This window comes from Haliotis rubra, unplaced genomic scaffold (genome assembly GCF_003918875.1).
Source record: "Haliotis rubra isolate DU_JTF1 unplaced genomic scaffold, ASM391887v1 Scf1048, whole genome shotgun sequence".
Taxonomy (NCBI): Eukaryota; Metazoa; Mollusca; class Gastropoda; order Lepetellida; family Haliotidae; genus Haliotis; species Haliotis rubra.
In genome coordinates, this window is record NW_025764946.1 from 82,493 (window position 1) to 102,123 (window position 19,631).

Genomic DNA, 19,631 nt, shown 5'->3' on the forward strand with positions numbered 1-19,631 from the left:
TGGCAGTGACTGTTCCCGGACCATACTTCTTGAAATTTCGCTTGGCGATTATCCAGCATACCCAATTCTAGCGCCTGTTTAGCTAGTTTGTCAGCCCTCTCATTACTGGAATGCCCTGCAGATGTATCCATATCAGGAACTTAGCTGATTTCTCAAATTTTGACCGTTTTGCCCTTGAGTTTGAGACTGGGTGTGTTGCATATTCTGCTACCCTTCCGCTTGAATACCTCTCCGATTGTTTTCTCAGGTGAGATGGTAAATCCCCATTTGTCGCACCATTTTTCCACACCATCGAGGGTTTTCTGGATCAGAGCCTGGATCTTGAGAACCTCTCGATGTCTAACCCAAACAGCCCCATCGTCAGCGAACTTAGAGGTGTTGATGTTATTGTCCTTTCGGACATGTTCAAATAGGTCATCAATCATGATGTTGAAGAGTGTGGGACTGATAATGCTTCCTTGCGGCAGCCAACTAGATAGCCCTCGTGGACTGTTATACATAGATATCCATGGTGTGAATTGACCTTTCATGGCTTGGTGTAGCTTTCAACATCACTGCCAGGATGGTCATACATGTTCTTTCCCCGTATTGACAAACTAAACCTAAGACGGGTGTACTAGATGTACTAAGCCAATGCTCTATCAAACAACCAGGCACTTTGAATGGCCTCATCTCTAAGTGCATTGACAAACTGTGGTTTCAAAACAAATGCGACGATAGGCATGAAACTGGCAAAAAGACTCTTCCACATACTATATGTCGTCCAAAGGGGGTGAACTAATCTTCCACACAGCTAGGTAGTTATTTCTATCATTTTGTCCTCAGGAAACAACGCCTTTCATATCGAGTCACTGGTAATCTTCCCTTTAATAACCTATTGATAATACCATTGACGGCAAGAATCTGTTCTCTGTTCATTTCTCAAATAAGTGCCATAAACATGGACATAAGATGGGTTTTTTTAGGTTTGCAATTTGAGAGTAAAAGTTTAAAATGTTGAGTAAAAGTGAAAGTTTTACAGGAGAACACATAGTTCTTATTCAGTAATATATATGACAAATGCTAAATCATTTCATCACTGTACAACCAAACTACTTGAGATATTCAGTGACCATCAGTCGTCAACTGCTTACTATTTCCTGTATTTAATTCCGGTCAGACACTTGTCTCCCTACATAACGCAAGCTGATCACCACTGTACAACCAAACTACTTGAGATATTCAGTGACCATCAGTCGTCAACTGCTTACTATTTCCTGTATTTAATTCCGGTCAGACACTTGTCTCCCTACATAACGCACTGTACAACCAAACTACTTGAGATATTCAGTGACCATCAGTCGTCAACTGCTTACTATTTCCTGTATTTAATTCCGGTCAGACACTAAGCATAACGGAAGCTGACCACTTGTCAGCATACATTCAACATCACATTGAAAATTATCCATGCCATGTACTCATGATTACAGTCTGACCTTTAAACAGCGGAAAGCTGACCGTATGTGACACTACACCACGCTGAAAATTATCACCAACCATGTACACATGAATACAGTCTGACCAATAAATTACAATAAAACAATTTCTGGTCAGCTTGAACCGGCTAACCGAGCACAGGAAGTCACACACAGGAAGCTAAACACATCAACCCTCCCAGGTCCGCACCATCTGTCACCTACTGGAACATATTTGTACACGCATAAGCATAATTGATACAAATGACAGCATTAAATACTTAAAAATGGTGGTCAGTTTTAATGACTGGATGGAGGTGCTTTTAACAAACATACAACCTTAGACTATTTCATCCAGTCACGGCTGTCAAATGTCTCTTCAGTTACGGCTCAGCGAGCAAGCGATTGTGCAGCGTATGCAGCGCTCTGATATTTTGAATCGCAGCTAATTCCCCTCCATAGTGTTATGTATTACGTTGAACACGTTATGCTTAGTAGACAGTCCCACCACATTATTTTCCCTACGCATACTCTGCAGTGCTAAAGCCCTAAATAAAGCAAGTCTAGATTTCCACAGGTTCTGAATCTCTGGGGTCATTTATAGGGCTCCTTTTCAATTTAAACGGGCTTGTTGGTTACTATCAAAATTATATATATATTCAGAGACTAAGCATTAGTCTAAGCTGTGTGAACACTCGAGTCGGCAAACTCATACCACTCATAAGATAATTGAATAATAATCACAGACCACTAAGGTGAACCTGAAGGTGACACACACACCTGGGCCGGACTCCCCAAGGAGGGTGGGGTTCAACAATCGATTAGGTCACACAAAGGTCACACCTATGTTACGTCATAAAAAGAAAGTGGCGGATATTCTGTTCAACACACACACCCCCCCCCCTTACAACAGCTTTAAATATTTTATTCAAAATGAAAAAAATAGAGCTATTATATTTTCGTCATATACCTCTGATTTTCCGACACAGTATGTTTATCTTCTAATTGGAAGTGTGTGCATTGTGCACGCAAGGGTCGCTTCCAATGAATGAAAGCAGTCAGAAAGAATAAAGATGCCTTATATATCTACAAACACTAAAAGTTGTATGCTTCTCTCGAGGGTAATACGGTCTGATGTACGCCTCTTTTTAAGCAGTGTCACCCAAGCCCGTAGGCGAGGGATGACACTGCTACAAAAAGGCGTACATCAGACCGTATTATCCGAGGGAGAAGCATACAACGTATTTATCTTACCGCCATGGTAAATGTAAAAAACATCATATTATTTTATGTTAAGATCGCGACCGACTATATGACGTGTAAACAAAATGGCGTCTGTCTCTCGACTGGATTTTTAAACTCAGTGAAACATATTCTGACAAGCTTGAAACTGCTATAAAAATGGTTAATTATGTTTAAGTTGAGTGTGCAAACCACTCAATGTATAAAATAGCTTAAATAAAGCAGTGAAAGTCGGTAAAATAAATCTGTACAAAGTGAACACAAAAACAGCTGATCGAACGGTTTTCGAACTCCGGGCGCGGCATGCGTCATATTATGACGTCATACGATTGTTAGTGCTTCAGCTTCTCGGCGGCGAGCTTGACGGTTACCGTGGCAGCGGGTAATATATTTTCCTCTTCTCTGAGAGGCATTTTAGAAGTTGTATAGATGAAGGAAAACCAAGTTCTATGGACATTCAACTTCTTTATTGCAATGAGTGTTCACTGCAATAAAGACGTTGAATATCCATAGAACTTGGTCATATTTTTTCCAGTTGTCACCCTCCTGGGAGGCGTGACACAGAAACTTGTTAAAGCGTCATTGACCAATGAAATGAAAGTATTTTACATGAAGGTAAGATATTTCTTGTCATTTTTCCCGTATTGCCTACTGTTGACTTTTGGTCAGGTTCACTTTAGTAAAGGTAGAATAGGTCAGCACATTAACCTTACTTCCTGATCACTGGACCGTATTATGTCGTTTTAACGTGTAGGCAGAATGGGACTGTATAGGCAGAATGGGAAGATGGTGTGGGTGTGTTTGATCATTGAGACTCGTGAAAATGAAGTGTGCACCCCCCTTTTTCGTGTGTGCCCACCCCCACCACCACACACACACACACACACACACACACACACACACACACACACACACACACACACACACACGCACACCTTCTCAAAAAGCCCCTGCCTTGATGGCAGTTTTTAGCGTTACAAGCCCATGTGGTGCGTGATATGTTTAGAATTTTATTGGACTTCAAATTAAGGGTTGAAGAGGAAGGACATATATGTCCCTCTCGCATCCAGGGGATTAAAATCGAGACCAGCATGTACAATATAGGAAATGATTCACGAAATGGGCTTCACGAATTGTACCCATGTGGGGATTCGAACCCAGGCCTTGCAGTGACAAGATGAATGCTTTAACCACGAGGCTACCTCATCGCCTGCTGTAACCATAGGACATTATGTTCGAGTTTTGGAAACAGTTGCCATAACGTACATTACAACACCGCTGGCATTACATTTGTATTGGTTTAGGTTTGAAACTTAAAATAACGAAAACAGTTTTCCCTTCTGTCGAAAAAAGAATAGAAATATGCAACTTTGCAGGTAAACACGTTTAACAGACACGACAATTTAAGTTTAACACTGCACACGAAGGCAAGGGCGAATACAGCATTTTCAGAGAGGGGGGGTCTGGATCCGCCTATGGAAGGAACAATATAAGAATATGAAATTGATACTATTTTCCTTGATACATCTAGAAGGTTCAGGCTCATAACGCCGACCTTTCGACCAAACTGCACGGTTGAGTGGAAACAAAATATCGGCGTCCTGAGACTAGTTTCATTTTGCCAATTAATAAAGGATTACGATGACAATGAAGGATCAACGAGTTGGCAGAAGAGATTAATCCGGATTATGCGGATGAGAGCACACCTAATGAGAAGACGACAACAGTTTATATTTTTATCAGTTTATTTCCATACTTGAAGCACTCATCAACAGACGCACTTGACAGATTTTAACGGTTTTTTTTTTACAATGATTCACACAAGTAAATACGTGATATTTTTAACAAATACATCGCATATCCGATGCGTATTCATGATACATATAGCACACATTTTGTTCACAGAGATTGATCCACAGATTTTAACCCAAATGCAACAGGTGGAGTGCTGAATCAGCAAACTGTCTCACGGACAGTGTCCCTTGTCTGAGCTGGTGACGGATGTCATCCAGTCGTGGCTCCAAGTCCCTGTATTTCTTCTTCTTGGACGGACGCTTCTGGCCAGCAGCGTACTGGACCAGCTTGTTGTTGTTGGTTCTTGGCCCATCTGAGTTGTGGTGGTTCCACTGCGTTCCACTGAGATATGTTCACCTAGTGCGACGAGTTCACCGTATTATAACATCTAGAGTAGATTATCGGCAACCCTAATTACGCCTAATCAGAACCTAACCTTCAAAGGAAACCGCAGGTCGGCGTCCTGAGACTAATGGAAAATCGAAAGGTCGGCGTCCTGAGACGACACCATCTAGAAGTGTTTTTCATAAAACAGTGCGTAAACAAAAGGCTATAAAAACATCTGACTGTGATGGCCTAACTATATATACTTCTTCAGTCAGATGGATAAACAATGTCTTATAGTAATTGGTTTTATTCTTCAATAAAGAAGTACACGATAATGATGCATTGTGGAACTATGTTGAAAGTATTGAGACGTTGTTGTCATCTAACAGAAAAGTCTAAAAGAAAGTCTTGAAGGTGGTTTAAGCAATTACTGATGTCTTCAGTGATAACAACATGTGAAGATAAAATCTCACAAGCACAATTTAAGGCGAGCTATAAGTAAAATGCATTCAATAACAGAAAGGCAGTTACTGCTGGTTAATGGTTCCAGCCACCAGCTGAGAATGTGGGATACTGCCTAAACAGCTTTACCGCAGGATATGGTTACAGGACTTAAAGGAAACAGTGGTTGGCGGCTGTGATGATATGGGTGATCTTGAGATCAGGGGTCATTGCTTTTAGTTGGCTTCCACATTGATACAATTGTTGGGGCAAAGATAATGCTCCCCGAGTTAGTGGAAACTGCGACACAGGGAAATCGTAGCCGCAAACTATGCCACAATCCCCTGTTTAAAGATAACCGGATTCTTGACTCGGGGACAGACATATTCTCAATATATTCTTAACTGCCATACACTGTGTTTCTAATTTAACTGGTTCTCGCTCTCATGTTTACAGAGCCCCGAGTGTTTTACATTTACGCCAGAACAAGCTAAAGTTTATTTTCGCCATACCTATTTAATTAGGCTGATTATATTTATGGTTGTATAGTAACATGAATGCACCAGCATACTCTGTCACCTTGTCACAAAACAGTAAACAATAATTGATTATTTATTTTTTTATAACTGTCCAAACATTTGAGTGCTGTTTCTCGAAATGTGCCTGTGTGGTTATAAGTGGTTCTGGCTCTAACCCCTCGACTTGTCTCCCTTCATAACGGAAGCTGACCACTTGTCAGCATACATTCAACATCACATTGAAAATTATCCATGCCATGTACTCATGATTCGTTCTGACCTTTAAACAGCGGAAAGCTGACCGTATGTGACACTACACCACGCTGAAAATTATCACCAACCATGTACACATGAATACAGTCTGACCAAAAAATTACAATAAAACAATTTCTGGTCAGCTTGAACCGGCTAACCGAGCACAGGAAGTCACACACAGGAAGCTAAACACATCAACCCTCCCAGGTCCGCACCATCTGTCACCTACTGGAACATATTTGTACACGCATAAGCATAATTGATACAAATGACAGCATTAAATACTTAAAAATGGTGGTCAGTTTTAATGACTGGATGGAGGTGCTTTTAACAAACATAACACCTTACACTATTTCATCCAGTCACGGCTGTCAAATGTCTCTTCAATTACGGCTCAGCGAGCAAGCGATTGTGCTATGCAGAATAGCATAGTGTTATGTATTAGTGCCTATAGACAGCACCCAATTCACGCATATACGGCCCACATGAATTTTAACAGCTACAACCGTTTATTGTTGACAGAAATGTAAAATACTTGTTCCTTGTGTGACAGCGTATATTAAACTTTGATTTAACAAAATGCGCTCTGATATTTTGACCTAAGAAATCGCAGCTAATTCCCCCTCATAGTGTGATATTAATTCTACGTTGAACACGTATGCTTAGTCTGTCTCACAGTCCCTGAACCACATTATTTTCCCTACTGCCACATGCCCTCTCTGCAGTGCTAAAGCCCTAAATAAAGCAAGTCTAGATTTCCTCAGGTTCTGAATCTCTGGGGTCGTTAGGGCTCCTTTTCAATTTAAACGGGCTTGTTGGTTACTATCAAAATGATATATATATTCAGAGACTAAGCATTAGTCTAAGCTGTGTGAACACTCGAGTCGGCAAACTCATACCACTCATAAGATAATTGAATAATAATCACAGACCACTAAGGTGAACCTGAAGGTGACACACACACCTGGGCCGGACTCCCCAAGGAGGGTGGGGTTCAACAATCGATTAGGTCACACAAAGGTCACACCTATGGTACGTCATAAAAAGAAAATGGCGGATATTCTGTTCAACCCCCCCCCTTACAACAGCTTTAAATATTTTATTCAAAATGAAAAAAATAGAGCTATTATATTTTCGTCATATACCTCTGATTTTCCAACACAGTATGTTTATCTTCTAATTGGAAGTGTGTGCATTGTGCACGCAAGGGTCGCTTCCAATGAATGAAATGCAGTCAGAAAGAATAAAGATGCCTTATATCTACAAACACTAAAAGTTGTATGCTTCTCTCGAGGGTAATACGGTCTGATGTACGCCTCTTTTTAAGCAGTGTCACCCAAGCCCGTAGGCGAGGGATGACACTGCTACAAAAAGGCGTACATCAGACCGTATTATCCGAGGGAGAAGCATACAACGTATTTATCTTACCGCCATGGTAAATGTAAAAAACATCATATTATTTTATGTTAAGATCGCGACCGACTATATGACGTGTAAACAAAATGGCGTCTGTCTCTCGACTGGATTTTTAAACTCAGTGAAACATATTCTGACAAGCTTGAAACTGCTATAAAAATGGTTAATTATGTTTAAGTTGAGTGTGCAAACCACTCAATGTATAAAATAGCTTAAATAAAGCAGTGAAAGTCGGTAAAGTAAATCTGTACAAAGTGAACACAAAAAACAGCTGATCGAACGGTTTTCGAACTCCGGGCGCGGCATGCGTCATATTATGACGTCATACGATTGTTAGCGCTTCAGCTTCTCGGCGGAGAGCTTGACGGTTACCGTGGCAGCGGGTAATATATTTTCCACTTCTCTGAGAGGCATTTTAGAAGTTGTATAGATGAAGGAAAACCAAGTTCTATGGACATTCAACTTCTTTATTGCAATGAGTGTTCACTGCAATAAAGACGTTGAACATCCATAGAACTTGGTCATATTTTTTCCAGTTGTCACCCTCCTGGGAGGCGTGACACAGAAACTTGTTAAAGCGTCATTGACCAATGAAATGAAAGTATTTTACATGAAGGTAAGATATTTCTTGTCATTTTTCCCGTATTGCCTACTGTTGACTTTTGGTCAGGTTCACTTTAGTAAAGGTAGAATAGGTCAGCACATTAACCTTACTTCCTGATCACTGGACCGTATTATGTCGTTTTAACGTGTAGGCAGAATGGGACTGTATAGGCAGAATGGGAAGATGGTGTGGGTGTGTTTGATCATTGAGACTCGTGAAAATGAAGTGTGCACCCCCATTTTTCGTGTGTGCGCATCACCCCATCCCACCCCCAAACACACACACACACACACACGCACACGCACACCTTCTCAAAAAGCCCCTGCCTTGATGGCAGTTTTTAGCGTTACAAGCCCATGTGGTGCGTGATATGTTTAGAATTTTATTGGACTTCAAATTAAGGGTTGAAGAGGAAGGACATATATGTCCCTCTCGCATCCAGGGGATTAAAATCGAGACCAGCATGTACAATATAGGAAATGATTCACGAAATGGGCTTCACGAATTGTACCCATGTGGGGATTCGAACCCAGGCCTTGCAGTGACAAGATGAATGCTTTAACCACGAGGCTACCTCATCGCCTGCTGTAACCATAGGACATTATGTTCGAGTTTTGGAAACAGTTGCCATAACGTACATTACAACACCGCTGGCATTACATTTGTATTGGTTTAGCTTTGAAACTTAAAATAACGAAAACAGTTTTCTCTTCTGTCGAAAAAAGAATAGAAATATGCAACTTTGGAGGTAAACACGTTTAACAGACACGACAATTTAAGTTTAACACTGCACACGAAGGCAAGGGCGAATACAGCATTTTCAGAGAGGGGGTCTGGATCCGCCTATGGAAGGAACAATATAAGAATATGAAATTGATACTATTTTCCTTGATACATCTAGAAGGTTCAGGCTCATAACGCCGACCTTTCGACCAAACTGCACGGTTGAGTGGAAACAAAATATCGGCGTCCTGAGACTAGTTTCATTTTGCCAGTTAATAAAGGATTACGATGACAATGAAGGATCAACGAGTTGGCAGAAGAGATTAAATAAATATGCGGATGAGAGCACACCTAATGAGAAGACGACAACAGTTTATATTTTTATCAGTTTATTTCCATACTTGAAGCACTCATCAACAGACGCACTTGACAGATTTTAACGGGTTTTTTTACAATGATTCACACAAGTAAATACGAGATATTTTTAACAAATACATCGCATATCCGATGCGTATTCATGATACATATGGCACACATTTTGTTCACAGAGATTGATCCACAGATTTTAACCCAAATGCAACAGGTGGAGTGCTGAATCAGCAAACTGTCTCACGGACAGTGTCCCTTGTCTGAGCTGGTGACGGATGTCATCCAGTCGTGGCTCCAAGTCCCTGTATTTCTTCTTCTGGGACGGACGCTTCTGGCCAGCAGCGTACTGGACCAGCTTGTTGTTGCTGGTTCTTGGCCAATCTGAGTTGTGGTGGTTCCACTGCGTTCCACTGAGATATGTTCACCTAGTGCGACGAGTTCACCGTATTATAACATCTAGAGTAGATTATCCGCAACCCTAATTACGCCTAATCAGAACCTAACCTTCAAAGGAAACCGCAGGTCGGCGTCCTAAGACTAGTGGAAAATCGAAAGGTCGGCGTCCTGAGACGACACCATCTAGAAGTGTTTTTCATAAAACTGACTGACTGACTGACTGAGTTTAGTTTGACGCCGCTTTTAGCAATATTCCAGCAATATCACGGCGGGGGACACCAGAAATGGGCTTCACACATTGTGCCCATGTGGGGAACCGAACCCGGGTCTTCGGCGTGACGAGCCAACGCTTTAACCACTAGGCTACCCCACCGCCCCTTTTCATAAAACAGTGCGTAAACAAAAGGCTATAAAAACATCTGACTGTGATGGCCTAACTATATATACTTCTTCAGTCAGATGGATAAACGATAAATATAACATCAGGAGAAAAGGCAATAGACGAATTACTTTTGTGCTATCCATTTATCGATATCCATATAATAACGTATTTTTTTTCTTTTGTTTCAAAATTAAATGCCTCTTTTGATTTTAGCGCGAGTTCGTACCCAGCGTTCTCGCACGCGACTGCAGTCCTGCAAACAAGATCACGTGACAAAAACAAAATGGCGGCTGAAATCAAGCCAGCCGCTGGAAAACCAGTTGGAAATGTCAGAAAACCAATGCTTATAAACAAACTGGAAGGATGCAGCGACAGTGTCAACATGGCAGTGCTTATCCCTCGGGAAGATGGTGTCATAAGTGTCAGTGACGACAAGTGAGTATGGTCAAATGACTGCCAAATCATCACCCCGTATGATATCAGAAACGCCTCCTTCCTGGCAGAATGCATTGTTTACGTTCTCTGTGTGATAAATTAAGAATATACCGAGAGAGATTTGTAAATCCAACACAGTAGAAAGGGGTATGAGCAAGTTAGGGGGTGTTTGATGTTGAAAATAAGAATAACTCCTCAAGATAATCGTATGAAATGGGTCATGTTATAAAATACGATGTGACGATGACATCGTCATGAGAGTGGTGTGTCATGATCATCTGACGTTCACGGTCTTTATGTATACAAAGGCTTGACGGCTGAGTAGCTGATGTCATACACTAGACGGGCTACACGTACATCTTACACCATGTCACTAATGTTTACATTTATTTTCATCACACCACTAAACAAAAGCATATGTGTATGATTGGATGAGTGAGGAACTTTGCCTCAACTTTAGTTCATTTTCTTTTCATTATCAGCCTACCATGCCTGTGGACATGGTAACCTTCTTGGTGTATGGTGTATGATTGTGGAGGGCAATCCCAATAAACATCCCTGTGCAGTGTACAGTACAGTACAATAAACTTTGTCTGGTATTACTGAACAGCTAATTACTATATCATGCCAGGAAGCATGTTCACATGTAAGCATGTATTTATGCCATCTGGAACATTTGTTAACAATGAATATTATATGGTGACAACTTGCGCATTTGTTGTCTAGGTCCAACTACTTTGTTTGGCAGTTCCAAATTCTCTTGACAGACGTATGCCTCCAGACAGTATGAAATATTCTTTGCAATTACAACATTAACTCAATTTTTCATGACATTTGTAAAATTATGGCTCATCCAATAATGGTCATTATTGTGATTGTCATGGACAGTCAGTATCAGGAACTTAAATCAACGGTTACAATTATCAACACAATCAAGTCCCTTTTCTCAAACTGAATTTGTCAAAGGAATATTTATGAGCCGGTATTGAAATGTATTAAGGAATGCCAATATGATGAAAATCTTTTTTTTTGTTCTAAAAAACATGTTTGTTCAGGTTTGAAATATTTGGAGTAAGGCTAAGATAACCATGATAATTATTACCATGGCAACAGAAACAGACTAAAGTGGTTTATGAAGACTGGGATCTGTGTCAATATGTCATTATACAATATAGTAGCCACTAACCCAAAGTGTAAGTCTAGTCAAAGTCTGTCCTGGGTAGCTGAGCTAATAATAGCAAATGTTAACTCTATAATCTACTGATCTTAAGAGCCTTGTTTGTGTCCGTAGACTTATCAGGTTTTGGTACAGACTTTGTAGTACTAGATCTATGTACTACAAACATATATGTATGAGCGAAAGGTTACGAATATTTTTGATTTGCAGAGCTAGATAACATTTTGGGTCATTGAGTTATGTACTCGCTTGTGGTCATCTCAATTGAGTATCCTAATTTTCCTTTGAGTAACCAAATAAATTGTACCCACCTCACTCAAACCCAATGGGGTATTTTGTCATTTTCCTTTACTTGCAAAAAATAATAATGTTTAAATGTTAGTGTTTGTTATTTATAGTTAAACTGTAATATGAGAAACGATGAGAGGTGAGGTGAAGTTGGGTTTATCGTCGTGCTTGAGAATATTTTGCTCATATGAAGATGTGCATGCGTGTGTATATGTATGTGCGGCTGCTTGTACTAGCCCAGACTGAAGCTGGTTTTATAGTGCTAGCCAACTGAGATACCATGCCGCAGTGAAGCATGAATACCCCACTCAGACACAGTATACTGACTCCGAGCCGACCAGTCCTTGTTGTACCCATTAATGCCGAGCGCCAGACAGGGACCAACAAGTACCATATTTTAACGTCTTTTGGTATGATGCGGTCAGGGATCGAACCCGCGACTTTCCGCTCTCCCGGATGGACGCTCTAACCACTACACCACGGAAAGACTGCAAGATCATGTCCTGAAACAGAACCTCTCAGTATACCTCAGTTATATCTATCCAAGCTAAGATTGTAAGATGTTACATTTTTGAGTGTAGGCATGTAAGATCACATTTATTGAGTTTTTACAGAAATTCAAGTGTACTTGTACGCAATAGACTCAATAGGAATTGAGTTTTCACATAAATATTTGTGTAATTTATGCAGATACGCAGCTTATCTGTACCTCTGGATTTGTTCAAGATAATCTGTTACTATTTGAGAATACTCTAAGAATTGTTACAGTAGCATTAACAGTACTTTTCCAATCTTTGTATCCTATTTACATCTGTGTAGCTTCATGGCGTACTTTAATACCTATTGTTTATGTAGCTGTCTTGGTTACATCCGGTACCCCTTTATCCACATGCAGGGACATAGCTACCATTATGAAAAAAAGCCCGGGCTTACACACGAGTTTTGCTAAAAGGTTGGGCAAGCCCTCAATACTATTTAAATATATAGTTTTCAAACCTATTGGGCTAACATGACAAAAATGGCTTGCTACGCGCCTGACATGTGCATTACAGAGCTGACAAGGTCCTAAGCAGAGAATGTTTGTCATTAGAGGCAATTTGTATGGGTACAGGGTGGTTGCAGAGTATGACCTGTGTTCCGATCCACAAAGTGACTGCTACCTCAATCTTACGTAACACTAGTTAGAATTGATCTTGAGCAACCCATGCTTGTGGTCAGGCTCACTGACTTGGTTGACATGTATGTCAGCGTAGGTCAATGCACATGCTGTTGATCACTGGATTGTTTGGTCCTGACTCGATTATTTACAGACCTTCGCCATATAGCTGGAATACTGCTGAGTGCGGCATTAAACTATACTCACTCTATAGTCCATGACAGACTTACGAATGGCCTTGTGCTACGAATGCTTTGTGGATTGGAACGCTGGTCATCTTACTCCCAGGATCGTTGTTTCATGCTATCAATCACTTGTTTGCCTAGCATACGCTCAGTTATACCCTGACTACCTTGAAATGAACACGAAGTGTAAACTGTAAAGCATCTTTCACTCAACCCACTGATGAACAGAATGTGAAAAATAAAAAGTAATATCTTTTCGCAAACTGAAATCCACAACTCCCCAAGTATTTTGCATGTTAAACATATGGTATCTGGTTCAAAATTTGTCATCTATTAACATTGCATAAATACTCACAAAGCCTTCACACAGGATTGTTTCCAAATGGCTCGAGAAGAGCTTTCTTTTTCCTTTTTTGAAATGTTTATTTTTGTCAGAATTGTTTTGCATATTAATCATCAGTGTTGATGATTTAAATGGCTCCTTCCTATGAGATGGCTGGTGGGATTGTCATGTGTTAGCTTCTAACAGGATGTTCAACAGCTGTTACTGATCATGTGACTCTGCAGTGCTGTAAATGGAATGTTTTGCAAAGACTGCAGTATTGCGATATTGGAACATTTAAAAACATGTAAAATGTCAGTTGTAAACATTTCACATTTAAATCTATGGCCCATACCATGCATACTCTTGAGTTTAAAGACAGATCATTTTCCTGCTTTGCCGATTTGTTGTAAGTTTGTTCGTAAGACTGCCAGTGCCAGGCAGATAGAATATTTAAGAAAACTTATGCTGAATAACCATTTGTTAAGCATACAGGACATCTGTACTACACTCTGTCAATGAATTCTTGTAATTCTTGTACACAAAGTAAGTGGTAAATTTCCATTTTCTGTGGTGGCTGAGTGGGTTAGATCACTGACTTTGAGTGCCACTGATTAGGAGCCTGATAAGTGTGAGTTTATATGCCAGATGGGACTCAACCAAAAAAGTACATGAGCTTTAATCAGAAAGAGTAATCCCTAATCATTCTGGGGTGGTGGGTTAGCCTAGTGGTTAAAGCGTTCGCTTGTGACGCAGAGGACCCGGGTTCAATTCCCCACAGGTGTGAAGCCAATTTCTGGGGTTCCCCTGCCGTGATATTGCTGGACAATTGCTAAAAGAGGCGTAAAACCAAATTCACTCACTCAGTCGCTCACCCTAATCATTCTAATAAAACATACAAATCATACAACCAGCACACACCCATCACTTGACAGTGACATGTCAATTAGCACACACCCATCACTTGACAGTGGCATTTCAACTAGGTCACACACATCACTTGACAGTGACATTTCAACTAGCTCACACCCATCACTTGACAGTGACATGTTAACCAGCACACACCCATCACTTGACAGTGACGTGTCAATTAGCACACACCCATCACTTGACAGTGACATTTCAACTAGGTCACACCCATCACTTGACACTGACATGTCAATTAGCACACACCCATCACTTGACACTAACATTTCAACTAGGTCACACCCATCACTTGACAGTGACATGTCAATTAGCACACACCCATCACTTGACACTGACATTTCAATTAGCACACACCCATCACTTGACACTGACATGTCAATTAACACACACCCATCACTTGACACTGACATGTCGATTAGCACATACCCATCACTTGACAGAGAAGTGTCATCCAGCACATACCCATCACTTGACAGTGACATGTCAATTAGCACACACCCATCACTTGACAGTGACGTGTTAATTAGCATACACCCATCACTTGACAGTGATGTGTCAATTAGCAAACACCCATCACTTGACAGTGATGTGTCAATTAGCAAACACCCATCACTTGACAGTGACATGTCAACTAACACACACCCATCTCTTGATAGTGACATGTCAATTAGCACACACCCATCACTTGACAGTGACATGTCGATTAGCACACACCCATCACTTGGCAGTGACATGTCAACTAGCACACACCCATCAATGACATGTCAACTAGCACACACCCATCACTTGACAGTGACATCCTCAGTAGATTTTACTCTTAAATATGGGCTTTTAATCAGTAGCTAAGATTGCCGAAACAAATTATATTTGGGTCTTTGAATGGCATTTGGAAGTGATACACATGATAAAGACGAGAATTTTATGGATGTCAACTTCTTTGTTATGAGGAACAGGTTTCAGAGTACATACATGTACTTACTCCTTCATCAGATGTCAACTTCGATATTATGAGGGGCGGTGGGGTAGCCTAGTGGTTAAAGCTTTCGCTCGTCATGCCAAAGAACCAGGTTCGATTCCCCACATGTGTACAATGTGTGAACCCCATTTCTTGTGTCCCCCACCGTGATATTGCTGGAATATTGCTAAAATCGGTGTAAAACTAAAGTTACTCTATATATGAAGAACACACTGGTTTGGAGTATATACTTATTCCTTCAGCAGGTGAATGAAGGAGTAAGCATATAATCCAAAACATTGTGTTCCTCATGATAAAGAAGCTAACATCCATAAAATTCTCTTCCCAAATTATTTTTGTTCCAAACATGTGGCAGATGTCACAGACTGCAATTATGAAATTCCCACTCCCCTTTTTTGCAGTATATGTCATGTTGTATTTTGAATATTACATATTTCAATATGTCTGTCCTGTCATTGTGTGATAATGTTGTTTCAGGACGCTGAGGGTATGGCTCCGTCGAGACACAGGACAGTACTGGCCCAGCATCTGTCATTCCATGCCATGTAAGTAATAATCCATGCCACTTATATTTTACACACAGTGTTGCTTCATATTTAATACTTTATTGAATTAACTATTGGGGATCTGGGTTAGAATTGCAGGGAAAGTGACCTTTCACCAGTGAGTGGACAATAATTAGTGGTCCTGTCTGTACTTCACTGGCCCAAAATAACATTCATAGATTTACTTAACTGTCAATACAAAATTCACTGGCCACCAGGACCACTGCAAAATTATCATTTAGTGGTCCTGATGAATTTTTACTAGCCAGGGACCACAGGACCAGCATAAATTTCGCACACTGAATTGGTCTCCTGCACCCTATGCTGGGCATAAGAGACGGCAGGGATAGAAATGCATGGTGCCATCGGGCACCGGACTGATCATTTTGGTGTGTCTGTGTGAAAATAAGCATGCCCATACCTTTGGATGATCCTTTTTAAACATTGCAACAATTATGTCACTTCTATTTATTGTTAATAAATCAGTAGAGATTTATTAACACTCGACAGCTGGATTTCCTAAACATTATGATGACTGCAAGAATAGATCAGCTTCATTTGTTCCCGGACCCATAAACTAACGGTGAAACTATGTTATTCAAAATAGGATTTCCTGTCTTGCGCACTGACAAATGAATTATTTGAATTGGTCAATATATCACATTTTCCTTTATATGAATCAAGGTGAAGTATTATTTGTATCATGTTATTTGAGCAATGCACTGGGAAAATATTTCATCTGTGTCATATCAATGTTTTCAATGCCATGGCACGCAGATAGACACTATTTCCATCACAGGTGTACCATGTATGGTGTATATTCTGATTGTTTCAAGGGAATATATTGTGACTGCTACTTGTTGTCTATGCATGTTGTCTGACACTGTATATTTCCTTTAGCTGAGGCGGCCTCCTTGGACTACAATGCTGAAACCAAGAAGATCTTCATAGGCCTTGATAATGGAACTATATCTGTAAGTAGTGATAGCCTATCTGTGTTCTGTCGGAGCAGCAGCAATGCTGAGACAAATTCTCGCAATAACCTTTTGATTGACACTGCTAAGATGCCTAGCGGTTAGAACAATCGAAAAAAACATACATTGTCGGACAATAAAGGTAAAGTTTTTTGATGACGTAACAATTAAATGACGTTATCCTGTCACTGCGCCATTCTAGTGTGCCCCCTCGTAATCGAACCATTTTACACTACGTCACAATGTAAGCGACGTCACGATGCATGTCAGTTGTCATCGTCTCGTACGGCCTCCTACAGTAAACTTCTCCATTGCATCCCTTTTCTTGGTTTGCAGTTGCTTCACGCAGCTAACATCACTGGTGGAAACATTACGTTTATGTTTTACGACGGTTAAAATGTGTCAATTCGACTCACCAGTTTTCAGCAACACGGTAACGTTTGCAATGTTTACATTCCCACAATGCAATCCTGGAATGTCGCTTGACTACTCAGCTTCATCTGGATGTACTGATCTAAACTTACGTTGGTAGTAGAAATGCGACGTTCATATTGCCCCATATGGTTTACGTTAATGACAGATGTAATTAAAACAATTCAGAGAAGATAATTATTCCGAACGTAAACCGTCATCAAACTGATATCATTTGTTTTTTTCTGGTAACGTTCGTCTTAACGTAGGGGGGCAGACACATCAGTAGAACAGCGCGCCAGTTAGCCCTGTGCGAGGATTCTTAATTTAGGTCACTGACACCGTTGTTTGTTTTCTGCCTTAAATTAATCGTAATTATCCTTAGAAAGTATTAAATTTGGCATCTTAGAAAAGAAAGCGTCCTCGTACATTAACTTTAATAGTTCAGGGCGAAAGTGTGTTTTATTACACTATATATGGTGGTAGAGCGAACTGTATTTCTTAATTAATATTCACTCTCAGGAATATAGGCACTTCATGCTGATGGATTTGTCTCGTGTATATATGGGATTTAGTGACTGTCTCAAGATATTAATATCATTCATGTGGCTGTTTCAATTACTGAACGTAAATATCATGACTTTCTCCGACTAATTTGTAGGAAGATGTAATTTTCATTGGCCAAAAGTGACAAATGTTCCAATCACATTTGAGATGTCACAGTTTTTTAAAGATTCTTTCAAATCTCCTTAAAATGACTCATATCATAGAATTGCCATGTGCAAGATATCTTAGCGAAAGTGATGGTTATCAAACTGAATCAAGTTTTTATGCAATCATGTATTACAATAAGCACCACAATTTATTGCGTGCATATCTTTCATCTGTGATTGGTTTTGAATCTGATCGAAGATGTAATTTACGGGTAATGCACATCAAGTAAGCAATATAGACAATTTCTCGCACATATAATTTAAGTTTAGATACAGATTATGGCTTGATTATCTGCTGAAAAACATTGTTCAGTTTGTTTATTTTGCAGGAATTTTCTATAACAGAAGACTTCAACAGATTGGCACACATTAGAGACTATATAGGTAACTCATCTTCTTGTTCTTGTAGCCCATGCTTGTCGTAAGAGGCGACTAACGGGATCGGGTGGTCAGGCTCACTGACACATGTTATCGTATCCCAATTGTGTAGATCAATGCTCATGTTGTTGATCATTGGATTGTCTGGTCCAGACTCGATTATTTACAGACCGCCACCATATAGCTGGAGCATTGCTGAATGCGGCATTAAACAACAAATAAACATATTTTAGAAGTCGGGAATCAAAATTATGACTATCGTGGACATGGCAGTACCTTTCATTAGGTCTTTGGTATGTCGATAACAGACAATCAGTGCATACGACCTCGCTGTCTGGTGTTTCAATCATCCATTTTATTGTAATTTATATGCAAACATGTGAAAAAACGTTGTGTTGGATCAGCAATTGTATTTTATAGACAGTGATAGGCTTTAATATTTTTTCAAAACATATTGCATTTTTCCTCACATTCAATGATGGAAATAAATTGATCAACTGTGACAGATATCATATTTCACATCCATTGAGCTACATTCACAATACCAGCTTGTATCTCACCATTGATTCATTTCATACCAACATGAACCTGTCTGATGTGAACTACAAATGATAATAATAGTATAATCATTTTTGTTGTGAAAATTGAGATAATGGCTGGTTGATGGTTGTGGGTGTGCTGTAGGGGGGAGGTGAGATAGGTATGTCACACACAAGGAACCATTGTTGAGGTAGGGGGGGCGGTGGGGTAGCCTAGTGGTTAAAGCGTTGGCTCGTCACGCCGAAGACCCGGGTTCGATTCCCCACATGGGCACAATGTGTTAAGCCCATTTCTGGTGTCCCCCGCCTTGATATTGCTGGAATATTGCTAAAAGCGGCGTAAAACTAAACTCAGTCAGTCAGTCAGTTGAGGTAGGGTGTACCCATGCAGCATGACAGTATGGTATGTGGTATGTGACAGTATGGCAGGGTTGGTATGTGGGTAGTGAAGCCCATTTCTGGTGTTCCCCCGCCTTGATATTGCTGGAATATTGCTAAAAATCGCGTAAAACCATAGTCAGTCAGTCAGTATTGGCATATTGTAATGTGATACGTCACAATATTTAACATGTGTTCTCATATCTGTAGACCCGTGAAAGCCCGGGGGTTAAAATTGGTCTTCAGCAACCCATGCTTGTCGTAAAAGGCGACTAACGGGATCGGGTGGTCAGGCTCGCTGACTTG

The 19,631-nt window shown here is 40.3% G+C and overlaps 1 protein-coding gene across 1 annotated transcript in view; it reads left to right on the top strand.

The window, feature by feature from the left end:
- Window positions 1-10,193: 10,193 nt before the first annotated feature.
- LOC124275424 (WD repeat and FYVE domain-containing protein 2-like) overlaps window positions 10,194-19,631 on the top strand; it is a 29,943-nt gene continuing 20,505 nt past the window's right edge. Inside the window, exons 1-4 of the mRNA XM_046710994.1 lie at window positions 10,194-10,356; window positions 15,865-15,932; window positions 16,833-16,906; window positions 18,360-18,414. Of these exons, the coding sequence (XP_046566950.1) occupies window positions 10,205-10,356; window positions 15,865-15,932; window positions 16,833-16,906; window positions 18,360-18,414 (349 nt within the window). The 5' untranslated portion in view covers window positions 10,194-10,204. The remainder of the gene's footprint in view (window positions 10,357-15,864; window positions 15,933-16,832; window positions 16,907-18,359; window positions 18,415-19,631) is intronic.